Consider the following 14,962-nt stretch of genomic DNA (forward strand, 5'->3'; position numbering starts at 1 on the left):
CGTAACTTACCCTCTAGGCTGAGCATCACTATCGGTCTGAAGGTTTTCTGTCCTATCTGGATCCTGCCAAGGCCTTGTCTTACAAGCCTTTGACCTAGGGGTTCAAGAAATTAGAGATTAAAATAGATTATTATTAATAATATAATTGGATGTGAGTGGTCAGGCATAGTTTGGCTGTGTTCCACGTCCCTCCTGCTGGGATTTCCCCTGGCCCTGCTGCGTTTTGGGCTTGCTGCCCTCTGTGTTGGAGCAGCTGTGACCAAAACATCTTTTTATATCTGGAGGTATAAGATGCATCCCCCCTCTCCCTGTATGGGGGAGGATCAAATCCAATGAGGGGATGAGCTTGGGTTAACCCGGGGAGCTGAGCCCAGGGCTGCCTGATGCAGAGCAGAGGTCTGGAACCTCCCCATCAAGTTCTGACCTTTCTGTGCTTATCCCCAAGCTTGTCGCCAGAGCCCTTCAGAGCAAAATTCCTCCATGCCCTCAAAACAAATCCAAACAGCCTGCAGGCACCCTGCTCTACAAAACCTATCTAAGTAAATTGGGTCCTGCTCATCTTGGAGATGGGCACTCTGCCCTCGCAGTGTCTGCTGATTTCATAAAGTCATCAAGGTTGAAAATGATCTCTGAGATCGAGTCCAACCATCAACCCATCACCACCACACCCACTAAGCCATGTCAGAACTGTGTCTGGGGTCACCAGTGTTGCACCTTCACCTGAACTGGCTGTGGCTCCCAACAGCAGCAGTAGCAGCAGCATCCATCCTCTTGCGGTGACCAGCATCATGTCCAGAGGTAACTGGGAGCTTCCTCAAGGACCTGGAGCTGTCCCACGTCCCTCAGACCTATGGGGACAAACCTAGCTGTGTCAAATCCTACCTACGGGATGCTGCTCCCAGCGGGTGCCCAACCTCCCATCCTGGTAGTTCACCAAACGTTGTCCCATTCCCATTGCAGAAATCTCTCTCAGAGGTTATCCGCTTGTGGCAGCTCCTACCCATTTGTCCCCCCATGGCGGAGGCACCGTATCCTGCTGCTCTTTGCAGTGGCATCCCATCCCCGCTTCAAATCTTTTCTGCAGAAGAGTGCTTTGTAATGACATCTCCTTACTGGGCCCTTTTCAGGATAAGTGCTTCTGCAGAGCCTCAGCCCCCGTCCCTCTGCCCACAGCCTGGGCTCAGAGCTCCTGGGAAGGCTCAGAGGCAAAGCTGGGAGTGTAAAACCCCATGCATAAGCCAAGCTCTGACTGTGATGCTGTGATTGTCAGCAAGCTGCCAGAAATTGTCCTTTTTTTCCATCACGTAGCCTTGTGGCTTTGAGCACTGAGGTACCCAGGTTTTGAGCAGCTGTTGCTCAGTCACCCTGCTGCAGCTATGGACATGTTGTGTTGTGCATCACAACAAATGAATCTGGGGCATAATTGGGGTATTCTGTGATTCCATGTTTGCCGTAGCTGCTCAGTGCCTCAGTTTACCCCAACCCAAGGCTATAAGCAACAAAACTGCCTCTGCTTGTAACTAACTAACCTCCCCAAGAACGGGTGCTATGGGAATAGGAAATACTTTGATTACAGCTCAGCGAATCCCAGTCAAGCACAAATAACAAGCAACACATGAGCAGGATTTTGTGAGCTTACGGCAGGGTCACGAACTCACAGCCAGACAATAACCAGGAGAAATGCAGGCAGGCGGAAAGCCCCGTTCCCACTTGCAGGTTATTTTGGGATCCGGCTGCGACTCATCCGGGATTTCATACAGATGCAGGGACATGTCCCCCCTCTCTGGGGCTCAGTCCCAAAGTGCTGCAGGACAAAGTGCAGGAACAGAGCTCTGTTGTCCCCAAACCCCCCTCCGGACCCTGTGCAAAACCCATTTGGTGACGTTGCAACGGGATGGCTGGGGATGCCGAGCAGCCCGGCAGCCTCCCACACCGCAGCAACAATTCCCACTTCACCCTCAATCACAGCCGTTTGTAATTACACTGCCTTAATTACCCAGCGAAGTTATATAACGCCTGTGCTGCAGAGGAAGGAAAAGCTTAGAGGGATTCTTTGGTATTATTATTTTTTTTTTTCTTACCTACAAAAACCATAAAACCTCCAACGAAGGAGCGTCCTGTCCTCTCGTTCCGGGGAGCGCGGGCTGGAAGCAGCTGAAGGGATTTGCGGAGCCGTGCTTTCCCCGCCTCAGCGCTGCCTGCAAAGCACACGGTCCCCACAGCCCGAGCGCAGAGAGCGCTTATATAGCGCGGCGTGAGGCTCCGGAATGGCACCGCGCCACGGGCTGCAGCGGGTCGGGCGGGCGAGGAAAGAGCCGGCGGAATAAATCCCTCGGCGAGGTGATGGTAAACACGGGGCTGGGCTGCGGGAGTGGGGCTTTGGGGTTGGAGTTGTGGCCAAGTCGGGGACGCTGAGCTGTCAGTGCCATCAGGCTGTGCTGCGGGAGATGCTCCGGGTTCGGTTCCCAGTTGAACGGTGGTGGCAGTTTGTACGGGATATCCCACAGGTGCTGCAGAGAGGATGCTCTGAGGTTCCCAACTGGCTGGGGATGAGGTGGTGCCCCTCAGTGCCCCAAGGGTTCCTCACATTTGGGATACATACAGCTGTCCTGGTATATGGGGCATGGGATGTGGCCAGATGCTTGCTCAGATCCCATGGTGTTTCAGGAGAAGGTTCTGCCCCAGCACGCAGTGGGCATGGAATGCTCCCCAGGGCAGTGGGCACAGGCCTGAGCCAGAGTTCAGACAGGTCTGGAACACCTCTCTCAGGAATAGTGTTTGGAAAGAGCTGCACTGACACAGGCTGCCCAAGGAGTGGCGGGGTGTTCCAGAACCGTGGAGGTGTAATGCTGAGGGACGCAGTGTTCATGGTGGGGGGTGAGCTGGTGTTGGACTTGGGCATCTCAGCAGTCTTTTCCAACCTTAGTGATTCTATGGTTTTGTGGTGGCCCTGCGTGGATATAGGAGGTGAATCAGTGGTCCCAGTGGGTTATTTCCAGCTTGGGATATTCTCTGATTCTCTGATCCTATGGAGCAGCACATAGCTGCAGAGGCAGGATGCCATCCTCGCTGGGACCCTCCTTGCAAGTCAGTGTGCCCTCATCTCTCTTGAGCCATGGGGACAACTGGCAAAGCTCCTGGTAAGACCCCCCCCTCCCCCCCCCCCCCCCCCCCCAATGGAACTCCACAAAAGGAAGTTTGGAGCCGTGTGCAAGCGTGTACGCCTGCAGGGCCATACCTGCTGCAGCATGGCACAACATGGAGTGTGCATTCAGGATGGGGACAGGACAGAATAGAACAGGCTGCCCTCTTAGTAATCCTTCCTGGCCCTGCTGCCAGAGGGAGCAGTGCAGGAAGACATTGATCAGTGTCACATAAAAATTAATTGGAGGTGCCCGGCGCTGACTCCTGTTTCTGTTTATGAGGGAAAAGAAGAAAACAAGCTGGGATTTGCCAAGAAATGGTAGAATGTTTATCCAGCGAGCAAGGAGCAGCCAGGTCAGGAGTTGCCTTGGTGCGAGGTTAGGCTGATCACAGCCCAGGGATGCTCAGGGGAAGGCAGGATGCTGCCCATAGCCATGGGGAAGGATGCAGCTCACGTGTGTAGATGTGGTACTTAGGAACATGATTTAGTGGATAATACGGGTGGTAGGTGGGTGTTTGGACTGGATGATCTTAGAGGTGTTTTCCAACCTCGATTCTATGATTATTTGATCTGCTTATCCATTGCTGGCATTTCCCTGCACAAAGCCAAGGGCTGGAGAGGCCACGTTCCCCTCCCGCCCCACGCCACGATGAGCCCTGGGAGGCCCAGCTGGCTCGTACAGACTTTTTTCCATGATTTGCTCACCGATGCGTAATTAGAAAACAATAGTGTATTGATGGGAATGCTGCCATGCTGAATGCTTTCCCCCAGCCCAGCACTGAGATGCAGTAGTGCACGAGGACCATGATACAGGCAGCGGGACCCCACTTCCCTGTCCACACTCCTTCTCAGGGCACGTCCATCGCTCTTCTCTTGCCCAAACGAGGGGAAAACATGGCCATGATGTTCACCCAGATGTCTGTGCTTCCCCTCCTGTTCAGTACGCCACCGACACAATGACCATCACCAAAATCACTGCACCACACTGGGGATCAGTGAGGTTTGCACCCTGTGAAGTCCACGAGGGACCAGCGGGGCCATGTTCTGCTCCTCTCTGCCCGTGACACCAGAAGGAGCTGACGCTTTTTTTCCCCTGCTCTGTGTCTCTGAACTTGCTCCTGTTTACAGAGATCGGAGTGAAAATAACTGATTGATGACTTTGTTCCATCCCAAGCGCTTTGGGGAAGGCTGTGTGTTCTCAGAGCTGGGAGCTGGGATTTCGCTAAGCACTTGGCTCCCAGTGGTGCTCCAGTGGTGGCTGATGCAGAGCTGGAGCTGTTGTTTTTAAATCCTGTTTTGACATCCTAGGACTTGGACCGTCCCTGTTTATGGGCTGGATGAAATTTTGGAGGTGTTGTGGATTCCTGGACTTAGCGCTGAGGTTTGAACCACCACCAGCAAACCTCTCAGCTGCCACAATATTGTTTCGCTTAAGCCCTCCTCCACCGCTTCATCAGCACAAAAGCAAACTCCAGCTGCCTAAAAGCTTTGGGAAAGAGCCCAAAGAAGGAACTACTGGAGTTTGTTTTTATTACACAGATGAGGATTTATGGGCTGTGGCTAGGCAAGAAGGAGCAGTCTGGTGTTTCCCCCTGGAAGGATTCACTTAGGGGCTGAACCCAGAGTGCAGGCTCCACCTGCAGCATTGATAGAGTTATGGAATTGTTTGTGTTGGAAGGGGCCTTTAAAGGTCATCCAGCCCAACTTTTCTTGCAATGATAGGGACACCTCCAGTTCCAGAGGAGGGCCACAAAGATGATCAAAGGGCTGGAGCACCTCTCAAATGAAGAAAGCTTGGGAGCTGGTCTTGTTTACCTTGGAAAAGAGAAGGCTCAGTGAGGGCAGACCTCACTGTGGCCTTACAGTGCTTGAAAGGAGCTTATAAGAAGGAGGAGGGCAAATTTTTTACATGGTTTGAAAGTGACAGAACAAGGGGGAATGGCTATGAACTGATAGAGGGGAGATTTAGCTTAGATGTTAGGAAGAAGTGGTTAGATGTTAGGAAGAAATTTTTATTCACAGGCCGGTGAGGCCTTTGCACAGCTGCCCAGAGAAATTGTGGATGCCCCATCTCTGGAGGTGCTCAAGGCCAAGTTGGATGGGGTCCTGGACAGCCTGAGCTGGGGAGGGAGGGGGGCACCCAGCCCCCACCATGGCAGGGATGGTGGCAGGGTGGGCTTTGAGGTCCCTTCCAAAGTAAGATCTATAGCTTGATCAGGCTGCATGGAGCCGTGAACAACCTGACCTTGAATGTCTCCAGGGATGGAGCATCCACCCATATCTGGGAAACAGGAGCAGAAAGCACTGCAGAGTGGGCACAACACAGTGGTCTTGGGGTCAGCAGGGTCCCCTAGTATGTCTCTCCTGATGTCATGGCCATCACTGGGCTCAGTCCTTCCCCATCATACCTCCAAAGAGGTGAGATGGAGGTTGCTCCAAGAGCACCAGAAAGTCTCAATAGCAAATCCCTTTATAATCACATTGCTGAGCACGACTCATCTCAACACCACCAGATGTGGCCACTGTTTCATAGAGTCACAGGGTCATTAAGGCTGGAAAAGATAACCAAGTCCAACCATTGACCCATCACACTGTGCCCACTGAACCATGGCCCTCTGAGTACTGCACGTCCCAGCACCTTCCTGTCCCACACCTGCAGCGTGAGTGGTGCAATACAGAGGTCAGTGCCAGGCAGTGTGTGATGGGACCACTTGGATTGGACCACTCTAAATGGGGACATTTAACATGCAAAGGAAAGGCAGTAGCAGAGCTCCAACCCACAGCCCTCCAGGTGTTTGGTTTTCTGCTTGGTGGACAAAGATCACCCTGTGTTGGCTTGAGCAATTAATTAGTCCTGAAGAAATCTATAATTTATTGCTCTTATTTACATGCAATTGCTTCAGGCTCAGATGCACTCAGAGCTGGAGGAAGGTGATGGGGTAGTAGCTTTTGTTTCACTCATAATTTTTCTTGCTCCATTTTTCCCTCTAGATCAGGTCAAGGCAGGGAGGGTGGCAGCTGATTGATGCTGGCAAAGCACTGTCAGGATTTCATGAACTGGAGCATCAAGCCAAGAGCTGCTCTTTGGCAACATCTGGATAACCCACAGTGCCTTCTGGGAATGGATTTGCAAATGGCAACCCCCAAAAAAGCAGCACCATGTCCTCCCCAGGAGGGAAAGAGGATGCCATGGTGAGTTCTGTGGCTCAGCTCCATCCTGTGGATACAGCTTTTCCCGTAAGAAACATCAGATTTGGGTCCAAACACCCTGGGGAGCTTGAGAGAGAGAAGGGCGTTTGATGCACGCGGCCAGCAGGAAGAGACAGGAGGTGATGGAAGCAGAGAGTAAAAATAGGATGGATGAAAGAGGGCACGGAAGACGAGGAGGAGGTGAGCCACTAAAACCCATCCAAAACCAAGAGCAAAATTGTTCGCTTCCGTAGGTTAGTCACAATGAAAACATTTGGATTTCATCACTTCCAGCTCAAGAAAAATAGCAGGGTCAGGCAGCAAGGTCACTGGGCAGGTCACCAAACCTATGTGCTGATGGACTACACCTCGAGGCTTGTTCTACAGAAACCAACTCACCTCTCTCATCCACTTTAGGCATGGCAAAGGGTGGGTGTGAGGGGAGAGCATCCTCCTTGTCAGCTTGCTCATCTTCCTGCCATCCTTCCCAGCTCCCTATGGACATTGCTAGGAACGACTGGCCATGGCTCACTGAGCTCTGCAACACCAGGCTACCAAAAACCAACCACTCTGATGAGACTGAGCATTGAGAACGTTTTTCTCGATGCTTAGAGGCACAACACACCTGAAGAAGGGTCTGAGTGCTGCAGCACCTCTGAATCCAGAAACAGAGCATTATTGCACAAAGAAACACCCAAAGAAGTTGTAAAGATGTCTGCGAACAGCTGTGTGCACCCCATTGGGCACAGCCTTCTTGCTGTATGGTTTTGCCACAGTGACACCCAATGTATATATTGAACCACCCCTTGCAGAGGGGCTCACAGGTGTCCTGTGACCCCCTCGCTGCTTTCTGCGGTGAGCATTTCAGCAAACTGGTGTGATGCACAGCTCCAGTGCAGATTTTAGTGAGCAGGAGGAGAGCAGGGAGCCACGCACTGTCTGCTGTGGACTTTGGGAAAGAATAGAAGCCATTCCAGGGCTGAGCTCATCTCTAACCCCGGGAAATGACTTCATGGACACTGGTATTTACTCACAAAAACACCGCATGTCAGATGTCTCTGACTAGACTTTCTGTTTCAAGTCCAGTATGAGACAAGAATTTCCTTGGACGAGCGGCTCCGGAGACAATTCAGGGCTTGGAGGAGGAAAAGAAGAACCAGAAGAAAAATGTCTGCATTTGAGAGTCTGAAGGGTGAGGCTCACTGAGCAAACAGGGATTCAGGGATGCCAAAAGCACCTGCACAAGGGCAGGGAATGAGGGTCTGCAAGACCCCAGTTTATATGGGATGTGCAATGCGAAACGTGCTCCAGCTGCACTTCTGCTGCAGGTGATCCCATGCTTCTTGTGGTCCCAGGACAGCATCCCAGCCCAGTGGGGGCTGTATGGGAACAGCCCAGCAGTGCTGCTTCCCAGTCCTTCTGCCCAACAATGTGATGGTTAAACCAGTGCTCAGCAGGCAGCTGACCTTTAGGGAGAGGAGCAGCAACAACAACGAAAAGAAAACACAGGAGATTTACTATGAAAAAATTTTTAAAAATGGGGAAAAACAGTCATTTTAACAAGGGACCACACCCTTAAAATGTCTCATTAGTAATGCATGCCCAGGACATGGCTGTGTGATGGCATGCTGCAAAAATCCTCTCTGAGCAGGAACCAAAGCCTTTGTTGTGGCATGAGCGGGGCGGATGGTTCCCAGGAAAAATCCTGTCCTTCTCTTGCATCATGCATTTGGGGTCTGGAGGACGTTTCCAGACATGGGGCAGCTGGCCAGGAGGGAGGACAAACAGGGAATGCATTCCTGACCCACTATTTAATTGCCTTAGTGCAGGTGCAAAGAGCTAAGTGAAAGGAAAAATCAAGATGTGGGGCTGCATTCTTCTCCGCTTTGTCCAGAAGAGAAGGCTGCTGCCATGAGTGGGCTCACACCCAGCTCCTGTGTGCTTTCAGTGCTCTTTTCTGCCCCAGAAACAGTCTCTCCTCACGGATGTCCATGCCAGGTAAGGAGCCAGTGGGGACTGTTCCCTGCCGCTCTGCCTGCCATGGCTTTGGGTCTTTGGGGACAAGCTCCCTCCATTTCCATGAGCTGACATTTTGGGGGTGCCTTTGCTTTTCTCTTTCCCTTTGGATGCAGAAGTGATCCTGGGTGTAGGATGCTGGATGTAGTCCCATAAAGGCTGTGCATGCCCTGGCTCTCAGGGTTCTGCCACGTGCTGCCTTTACCCAAAACCCTGGGTGAGCCACCGGCTGCCATGGTAGGCAGCATGACTGAAACCACAGAGAGGGGAAACGAGCCCCAGCCTTGTGGTTTTTAAGCGCCCGTGAGCTCTTTGTCCACTCTAGGACTTTGTGTGACCATGGAGTCATCATAGAATCATTAAGGTTGGAAAAGACCTCTAATATCATCTAGTCCGCCTACCACTAAAATGCTGAAATAAACTCAAAAGATAATGAGATGGGAATTAGGAAAGCAGAGATAAATGAGTTTATTTATTAAAGCGGTAACACGACCAAAGTTCCCCTCTGGGTAATCCCTCCTTATGGCATTTCCAGGCCAGCACACACCTGAGCTCACCTCCGGGCTCACACAGACCCAGCCAGTGGCGGAGCATCGCTGGGTGCGCACATGGCCATGTAGGCTGCGAGCTCCCGGTTGTCTGAGCAACAGGATGCTCATCACCAACCCCGGTGATAATTAACTCATTTCCCTGTATTTATAGAAAACCGATGCGGTGCATGCTGGCGCTGGTCCCTGATGGGGCCACGTTTGGTCACAACACCAACAGACAACATCCTGAGCGCTGGCCACTTCTTGCCATCCATCAGCTCCACTCCCACAGCCGGCTCATTAGGACTAAAAGCGGATCGCTCGTTAAGCCAGCAGGGCAGGGGTGCCCACCTCCAGGTTTGCTGCAGGGAATGTTTGCGTCGGCGTTGCCTTCTCCAGATGCCAGGGGCTGCATACATCTCTGCTAATAGCAGTGAGCTGCCGGCTGTGCAGACGCACGGATGCTCAGCACTGGAGCTGCCTGACTTGCTGCGGGGACGGGCAGCATTTCTCTTCGCTTCAGGGCATGTGTGTGCCAGGTATGTCCCCATCTGCTGGGACAAGTCCACATGGACAGCAATGGCTTGGGACTTTGTACTGCTGTTTCTTTTCTCTGCTTGCTTTCTGGGTGTTGGGGAGGAAAGGGAGGGATGCAGCGAAGGGACTGGAGGAGGGCATTGGTGTCTCCATCCCACAGACACATTCGGTGGGATGGACAAGTTCCCTGGGGGAACAGGTTGGTCTCTGCAACTCGTTTTAAGGTGGGGAATGTGTTAATTGGATATTGGCAACCAGAAGGCTCTCAGGATGCTCAGAGACCTCCTGGCAGTGGGGAGCATTAATGCTTGTGTGCATGAGAGTTTGGAGCGTTTGCCCTTGAAATGCAAGCTGTCCCCAAGCTGGCTGTGCTTGGGAATAAAGGGGCAATTAGATCAAACCAGAGAAACTCATCAGCTGGGCACAGGGGACCTGGCACCATGGATGGAGGCAGACCATTAAGCGTTAAATTGCTAATGGGAAGCACTGTGGGGTTTTTTAAAAGGTTGAAATCTATTTGCAAAGGAAGGACGTGCCATCCCATGGCTGCAGCCACCGCTCCCCAGCTCCTCTACTGCCTTGCAAAAAGCTAAAAATACATCTAGGCAAGCAATTGCTATAGCTACAGGGGGCTGAGTGAGAGCCGGGGAAGGCACCTGGGCAGCCCAAATGAGCATCACATGGATGGGCAGTGCGGAGCTAGCGTTGATTGCTGCCAGACTGCACATCCCACCTTCTCCTGATCTAAGGGTAAATGTTGCAGTGACATGGTCTAGAGCACTCACAGGCATGGGTTGGTGGTTGGACTGGATGATCGTATTGGTCTTTTCAACCTTAATAACTCTATGATTTCTCTCTAATTACCAGCTGCTTTAATCGAAGCTGAACCACCCCACCACCCCACCACGGAGGGGGTCACCAACGCCTCGGCTGCTCACTGCCCGCAGCACTGGGTCGAGCCCCAGTTCACGCAGGCTGCAAAGGTGCGCGTGGCTGTCACGGCCATCTTCTTCTTGCTGGCAGCGTGCAGCAATACAGCAGTGCTGGGCAGCCTGCTGAGGAAGAGGAAGAAGTGCCACGTGCGGCCACTAATTCTCAGCCTGGCGCTGGCCGACCTGCTGGTGACGGTGGCAGTGATGCCCTTGGATGCAGCATGGAATGTGACGGTGCAGTGGTACGGCGGAGACCTTTCCTGCAAGCTCCTCAACTTCCTCAAGCTCTTTGCCATGTACGCAGCTGCCCTGGTGCTGGTGGTCATCAGCCTGGACCGGCATGCTGCCGTCCTCCAGCCCTTTGCTCGTGCCCGACGCCGCAATGGGCTGCTGCTGCGTGCTGCATGGCTGGGCAGTGTGCTGCTAGCATCACCCCAGGTAGGGCTGGGTGGTTTCCTTATGGGGTTACTGACCTGGTTGGGTTGGAGAAGGGCTAAAGCAACAAATTCATCCCAATCTGTGATCCCACCATGGCCAGATTGGCTTTGCTGTGTTTGGTGCACTGAAGAGTGGTGGAGGTCTCTTGGTTTGTTCATTGCAGGAAGCTGAGGGGAGGCCAAGAGCCTCCTCATAGTATCCTCCAGCTTCCTGCCAAGGGGAATGGAGAGGCAGTGATCTCTCTCTTGTGACAGTGACATGATCCAAGAGAATAGCACGGAGCTGCATGCATTGGCCCCAAGCACTGCATGGATGCAGTGTGTGTCCTGCCCCAGAGCTTTTCTGAGTTGTGATTTGGTTCTTGATTTCAGCTATTTCTCTTCCACCTGGACACGGTCCCAGGAGGGAACTTCACACAGTGCGTTACTCACGGCAGCTTCCGAGCACACTGGGAAGAAACTGTCTACAACATGTTCACCTTCACCACCCTCTATATCACCCCCCTGAGCATCATGATTGTTTGCTACGTCCGAATCATTTGGGAGATCAGTAAGCAGCTAAAGATCAACAAAAGTAAGCAGGTCCTTAGGGCTCAGCAGGATTCTGGGATTCCCACTGGTGGTTACGTTCTCCTTGTTCTCTCACACCTCCTGCTGTCCTTTTGATTCTCCCCAACAGGTCTGGTAAGAAGTCAAAATGACCACATCTCCAAGGCACGCATGAAGACTCTCAAGATGACCATTGTGATTGTTGCCACCTTCATCATCTGCTGGACCCCGTACTACCTCCTGGGCTTGTGGTACTGGTTCCAGCCAGCCATGATCCAGAGGATGCCTGAGTACATCAACCACAGCTTCTTTCTCTTCGGCTTGCTGCACACATGCACCGACCCCATCATTTACGGGCTGTACACCCCCTCGTTTCGGGAGGATGTACAGTCGTGTCTCAGGGGAATTGAAGCAGCCATTACCAGGCATGAGAGACACAAACCCGTCTTAGTCTCAGAGAACACCACCAAAGATGGGGCTGTCAATGGCCAGGTGGCATCGGGTGGCTCCAATGGGACAACCATTAACACGGTGTGCTGAAGAGATGTACCAGAAGGAGACTAGCAGCATCAGGGACTGCTTTGTCTGGATGATTTTGGAGACAAGTCCACTGACTGACTGTGGGGGGTGTGGGTCTATAGCCATAAACCATGAACATTTCTCCTGCCTGTACTGAGAGTGAATCCTCAGGTAGGAGCTACTCTCTCACCCAGCACAAGGAAGATGCAGCGGAGGGGCTGGGCCTCATTTATTAGAGACCAACAAGCCTGAGGTCTTGTCCAGTCTTCTCCTTGCTATGGCATCCATAAAGGCAATTTTGGGGTCATTGCCTGACCCACCTCCCCTCAGGCTGCCCCTGTAGGGAGGGAGGAGATGCTGTGGGGATGGAGACAGACAAGAACGATACAAAGAGCTGCGGTGGGCTGAGATAGGATTGAAAGGGACACAGTGGTGTCTCTCCTCATGCAGGGGTGGTGTGGATACATCCTTATGTAGCAACAATCTGGGACACAGGGTTGACCAGGAGTGAGTATTTGGGATAACCAAAGGGTGAGAACAAGACTTGCTGCTGCCTAGCCCCTCCCAACTGCCATCTTGCACATGCTAACAGAATTAACCCACCTTTTCTCCTCCCTGCTTTCCCCTTTATCACGCACTCATGTCTGCTTTGCCCTACCACCCTCACCTCACTGCTGACTCCAATCAGAGTGCATGCAGCCAGGTGCACTTGATGACCCTGTGTGCATCCTAAGGAGGACTGTGATGGGAAACACCTGTGGGGGGAGGGCTCATCAGCTGCTGTGGGTGCCAGCTGGGTGCTGATGGCCTTTAAATGCACAGCACAGAGCAGAGAAGCTGCTAGAAGAGGCAGGGTGGAAGAAGGAAGGAGTTGGCTGAGCTCTGGTGAGTAAAATGGTTTATTTTTATTTTGTTTTTATTTATTTATTGTCTTTTCATTAACGTGCCAGAAGTTTATGGAGGTCTTTGTCTTTAGGTGTATGTTGAAGGTATGAATTTATTCAGCTGTGTTGTTATCTTCTATGCAGTTAGGGGTGATTGATTACTTCTCAGTGAGATGCTTGTTGTTGTTAAATGTTTGTTTGTTTTTTTGTTTCTGAAGGCAACTTTAGTTGGAGCTAAGAGGAGTTCTTTAGTGGTGCTGGTTGCCTGTTTTTTGTTGTGTGAACTCCATGGGCAACTGAGGTTCTGGATTTGTCAGGAAACAGTTCTGAGTATTTTTGTGACTACTGTAGCTTTGAATGAGCACTTGAGTTTTATCAGCATGAGCATATTAATAAGACTCTTGACTTGTGGCTGTAAATGTGTGTGTGGGGAAGCTGAGATCCTCCTGGAAAGCAATTACTTTATGAGAAGCCTGGAGTGATGAATTCCTGTTGGTAAGAAAGGACCTGGACTGGTCTGCCAGTGCCCAGCCCACAAAAACCAAGTGGGGTTTAAACAAAAGGAGTGGTAAGTGGTGCTGGCTGGGCAGCTGTGGTGCTTTGGGTGATAGCAGGCTGGGGACAGCTGTTGAGTACTTGCCTTTCACTATGTTAAGCATTGTTGCAACTGCCCAAAGTGTGTGTGGGGGGGAATCAATCAGAGCTGTAAGAGCTCAGTCAGCCAACTGGGATTAATTTGAGCCCTTCAGAAAGCATCTGAACTCCAGTGAGATGTGTAATTGCCTTTTGGCTTTTCTGGGCTTGCTCCACCAAAGGTTAATTTTGCAATGCTAGCAGAGTAGGGCTCATGGTGCCAGGCTGTCTTGGTTTGACTGGTGCCAGTAGGATTTCTTCAAGGGTGGTGGGAATGGGTTCTGGTGAGGAAGGCAACTTGCTCATCAGACCCTCCTTTAGCAACCCTATCTGTAGCAGGGGCTTAGAACTAGATGAACTTCAAGGTCCATTCCAACTTATGCTATTCTACGTTCTATTGGTCCTGCTGTAAGGCTGAAGATCCCTATGGGGAGAAAAATGTGTTGGTTGTTTGAGCCTTGAATTAGTGGTGAAGTGCCTTTAGTCTCTTAAACATTCTTTAGTGAATTTCTGCTGAGTGGGAGCAAATGTATCCAGACATTTAAGGTCACTTGTCCACTCTTGCATGGTGTTAGGAGAGCTTGTAGGCATCTAAGAAGTGTGTTTCCTTTTGGGAGGGACTTGTTACCTTTATGGCCTATAGGTATGGTGGGAGAGCATAAAGTGTTCTGGCTTTGGGATATTTTTAAGGAATTATTTCCTATGGGAGTGGTGAGGCATTGGGAGAGGTTGTCCAGAGAAGCTGTGGCAGCCACATCCATGGAGGTGCTCGAGGCCAGGCTGGATGAGGCTTCGAGCAGCCTGGTGTAGTAGAAAGTGTCCCTGCTCATACTGGGGAGGTTAAACTAGATGATGTTAAAGCTCCATTTCAACCCCAACCACTTGGTGATGCTATGAACTGTGGCACAATAGGAAAACTCTTCTCCTTGGGATGCTGGGGAGGACACATCCCTCAGTCCTTGGGACGTGGTCCCCAAGATGCTTGTGGGTGCTTTGTGCATGCTGTGTGTTACTCCCTGCTGCTTCCTTTCTTCCCTTCTCTGGTGCTTAAAGGCTGACATTTCAGCAAGCCCAGAGCATGGGCAAGATGCCCAAAGTGACAGCTTTCATGATAGAAGGGAAATGTCACTGGGGGAGTGTGCTGCCAAGCAGTACCCTGCTCCTCCTCGCCCCGCGTGCTTCTGCTTTCTGCCCTGGTTGCCTGCCTGCACGGCCTCAGCTGTGGCACTGAGGGACATGGCCCAGTGGGGATGGTGGGGATGGGCTGATGTTGGACTTGGTGACCTCTGGAGGTCTTTTCCAACCTTAATGATTCTATGATTCTAACCCTCTGCTTCAGACAGTGTTTCTTTCTTCAGGAAGAAACTCTGATTTGTTTTCCATTAGCGTTTTTATAGCACTGTGCGTGTTCAAAGAGCCACACAAGTGGCTTAAGAGCTTAACAGAACCTCAGGTTAATTCAGAATATTGTTGGTTATTCAACACAACACTCGCATTAATTCAGTTGACTGCATCTCACCACGTTGGGAAACACATGCTGAAATCAGCAGGGAGCACAGAAAACAAGCACCAGAGTTGGCTATTGAGTATT

The 14,962-nt window shown here is 51.5% G+C and overlaps 2 protein-coding genes across 4 annotated transcripts in view; one reads left to right on the top strand and one right to left on the bottom strand.

Moving 5' to 3' along the window:
* The window catches only part of LOC122182429 (cartilage intermediate layer protein), a 14,395-nt gene extending 12,139 nt beyond the window's left edge, over positions 1–2,256 (bottom strand). The window contains exons 1-3 of one of the 2 annotated variants that reach the window (XM_042875701.1): positions 2,082–2,256; positions 721–848; positions 11–94 (exon numbers count right to left, since the gene is read on the bottom strand). In XM_042875701.1, coding sequence (XP_042731635.1) covers positions 11–94; positions 721–790 — 154 coding nt within the window. In that variant the 5' untranslated portion in view covers positions 791–848; positions 2,082–2,256. The remainder of the gene's footprint in view (positions 1–10; positions 95–720; positions 849–2,081) is intronic. The other variant, XM_042875700.1, reaches the window with a different exon arrangement.
* LOC122182431 (gonadotropin-releasing hormone II receptor-like) overlaps positions 1–14,648 on the top strand; it is an 18,473-nt gene extending 3,825 nt beyond the window's left edge. Inside the window, exons 2-8 of one of the 2 annotated variants that reach the window (XM_042875703.1) lie at positions 6,137–6,337; positions 7,416–7,526; positions 8,159–8,332; positions 9,053–9,419; positions 10,285–10,787; positions 11,159–11,360; positions 11,466–14,648. In XM_042875703.1, coding sequence (XP_042731637.1) covers positions 9,407–9,419; positions 10,285–10,787; positions 11,159–11,360; positions 11,466–11,875 — 1,128 coding nt within the window. In that variant the 5' untranslated portion in view covers positions 6,137–6,337; positions 7,416–7,526; positions 8,159–8,332; positions 9,053–9,406 and the 3' untranslated portion in view covers positions 11,876–14,648. Of the gene's footprint in view, positions 1–6,136; positions 7,527–8,158; positions 8,333–9,052; positions 9,420–10,284; positions 10,788–11,158; positions 11,361–11,465 lie in introns of both variants that reach the window. The other variant, XM_042875702.1, reaches the window with a different exon arrangement.
* The last annotated feature ends 314 nt before the right edge of the window (positions 14,649–14,962 follow it).

Source organism: Lagopus leucura, unplaced genomic scaffold, assembly GCF_019238085.1.
Source record: "Lagopus leucura isolate 7727_CA_CO unplaced genomic scaffold, USGS_WTPT01 Super-Scaffold_100015, whole genome shotgun sequence".
NCBI lineage: Eukaryota > Metazoa > Chordata > Aves > Galliformes > Phasianidae > Lagopus > Lagopus leucura.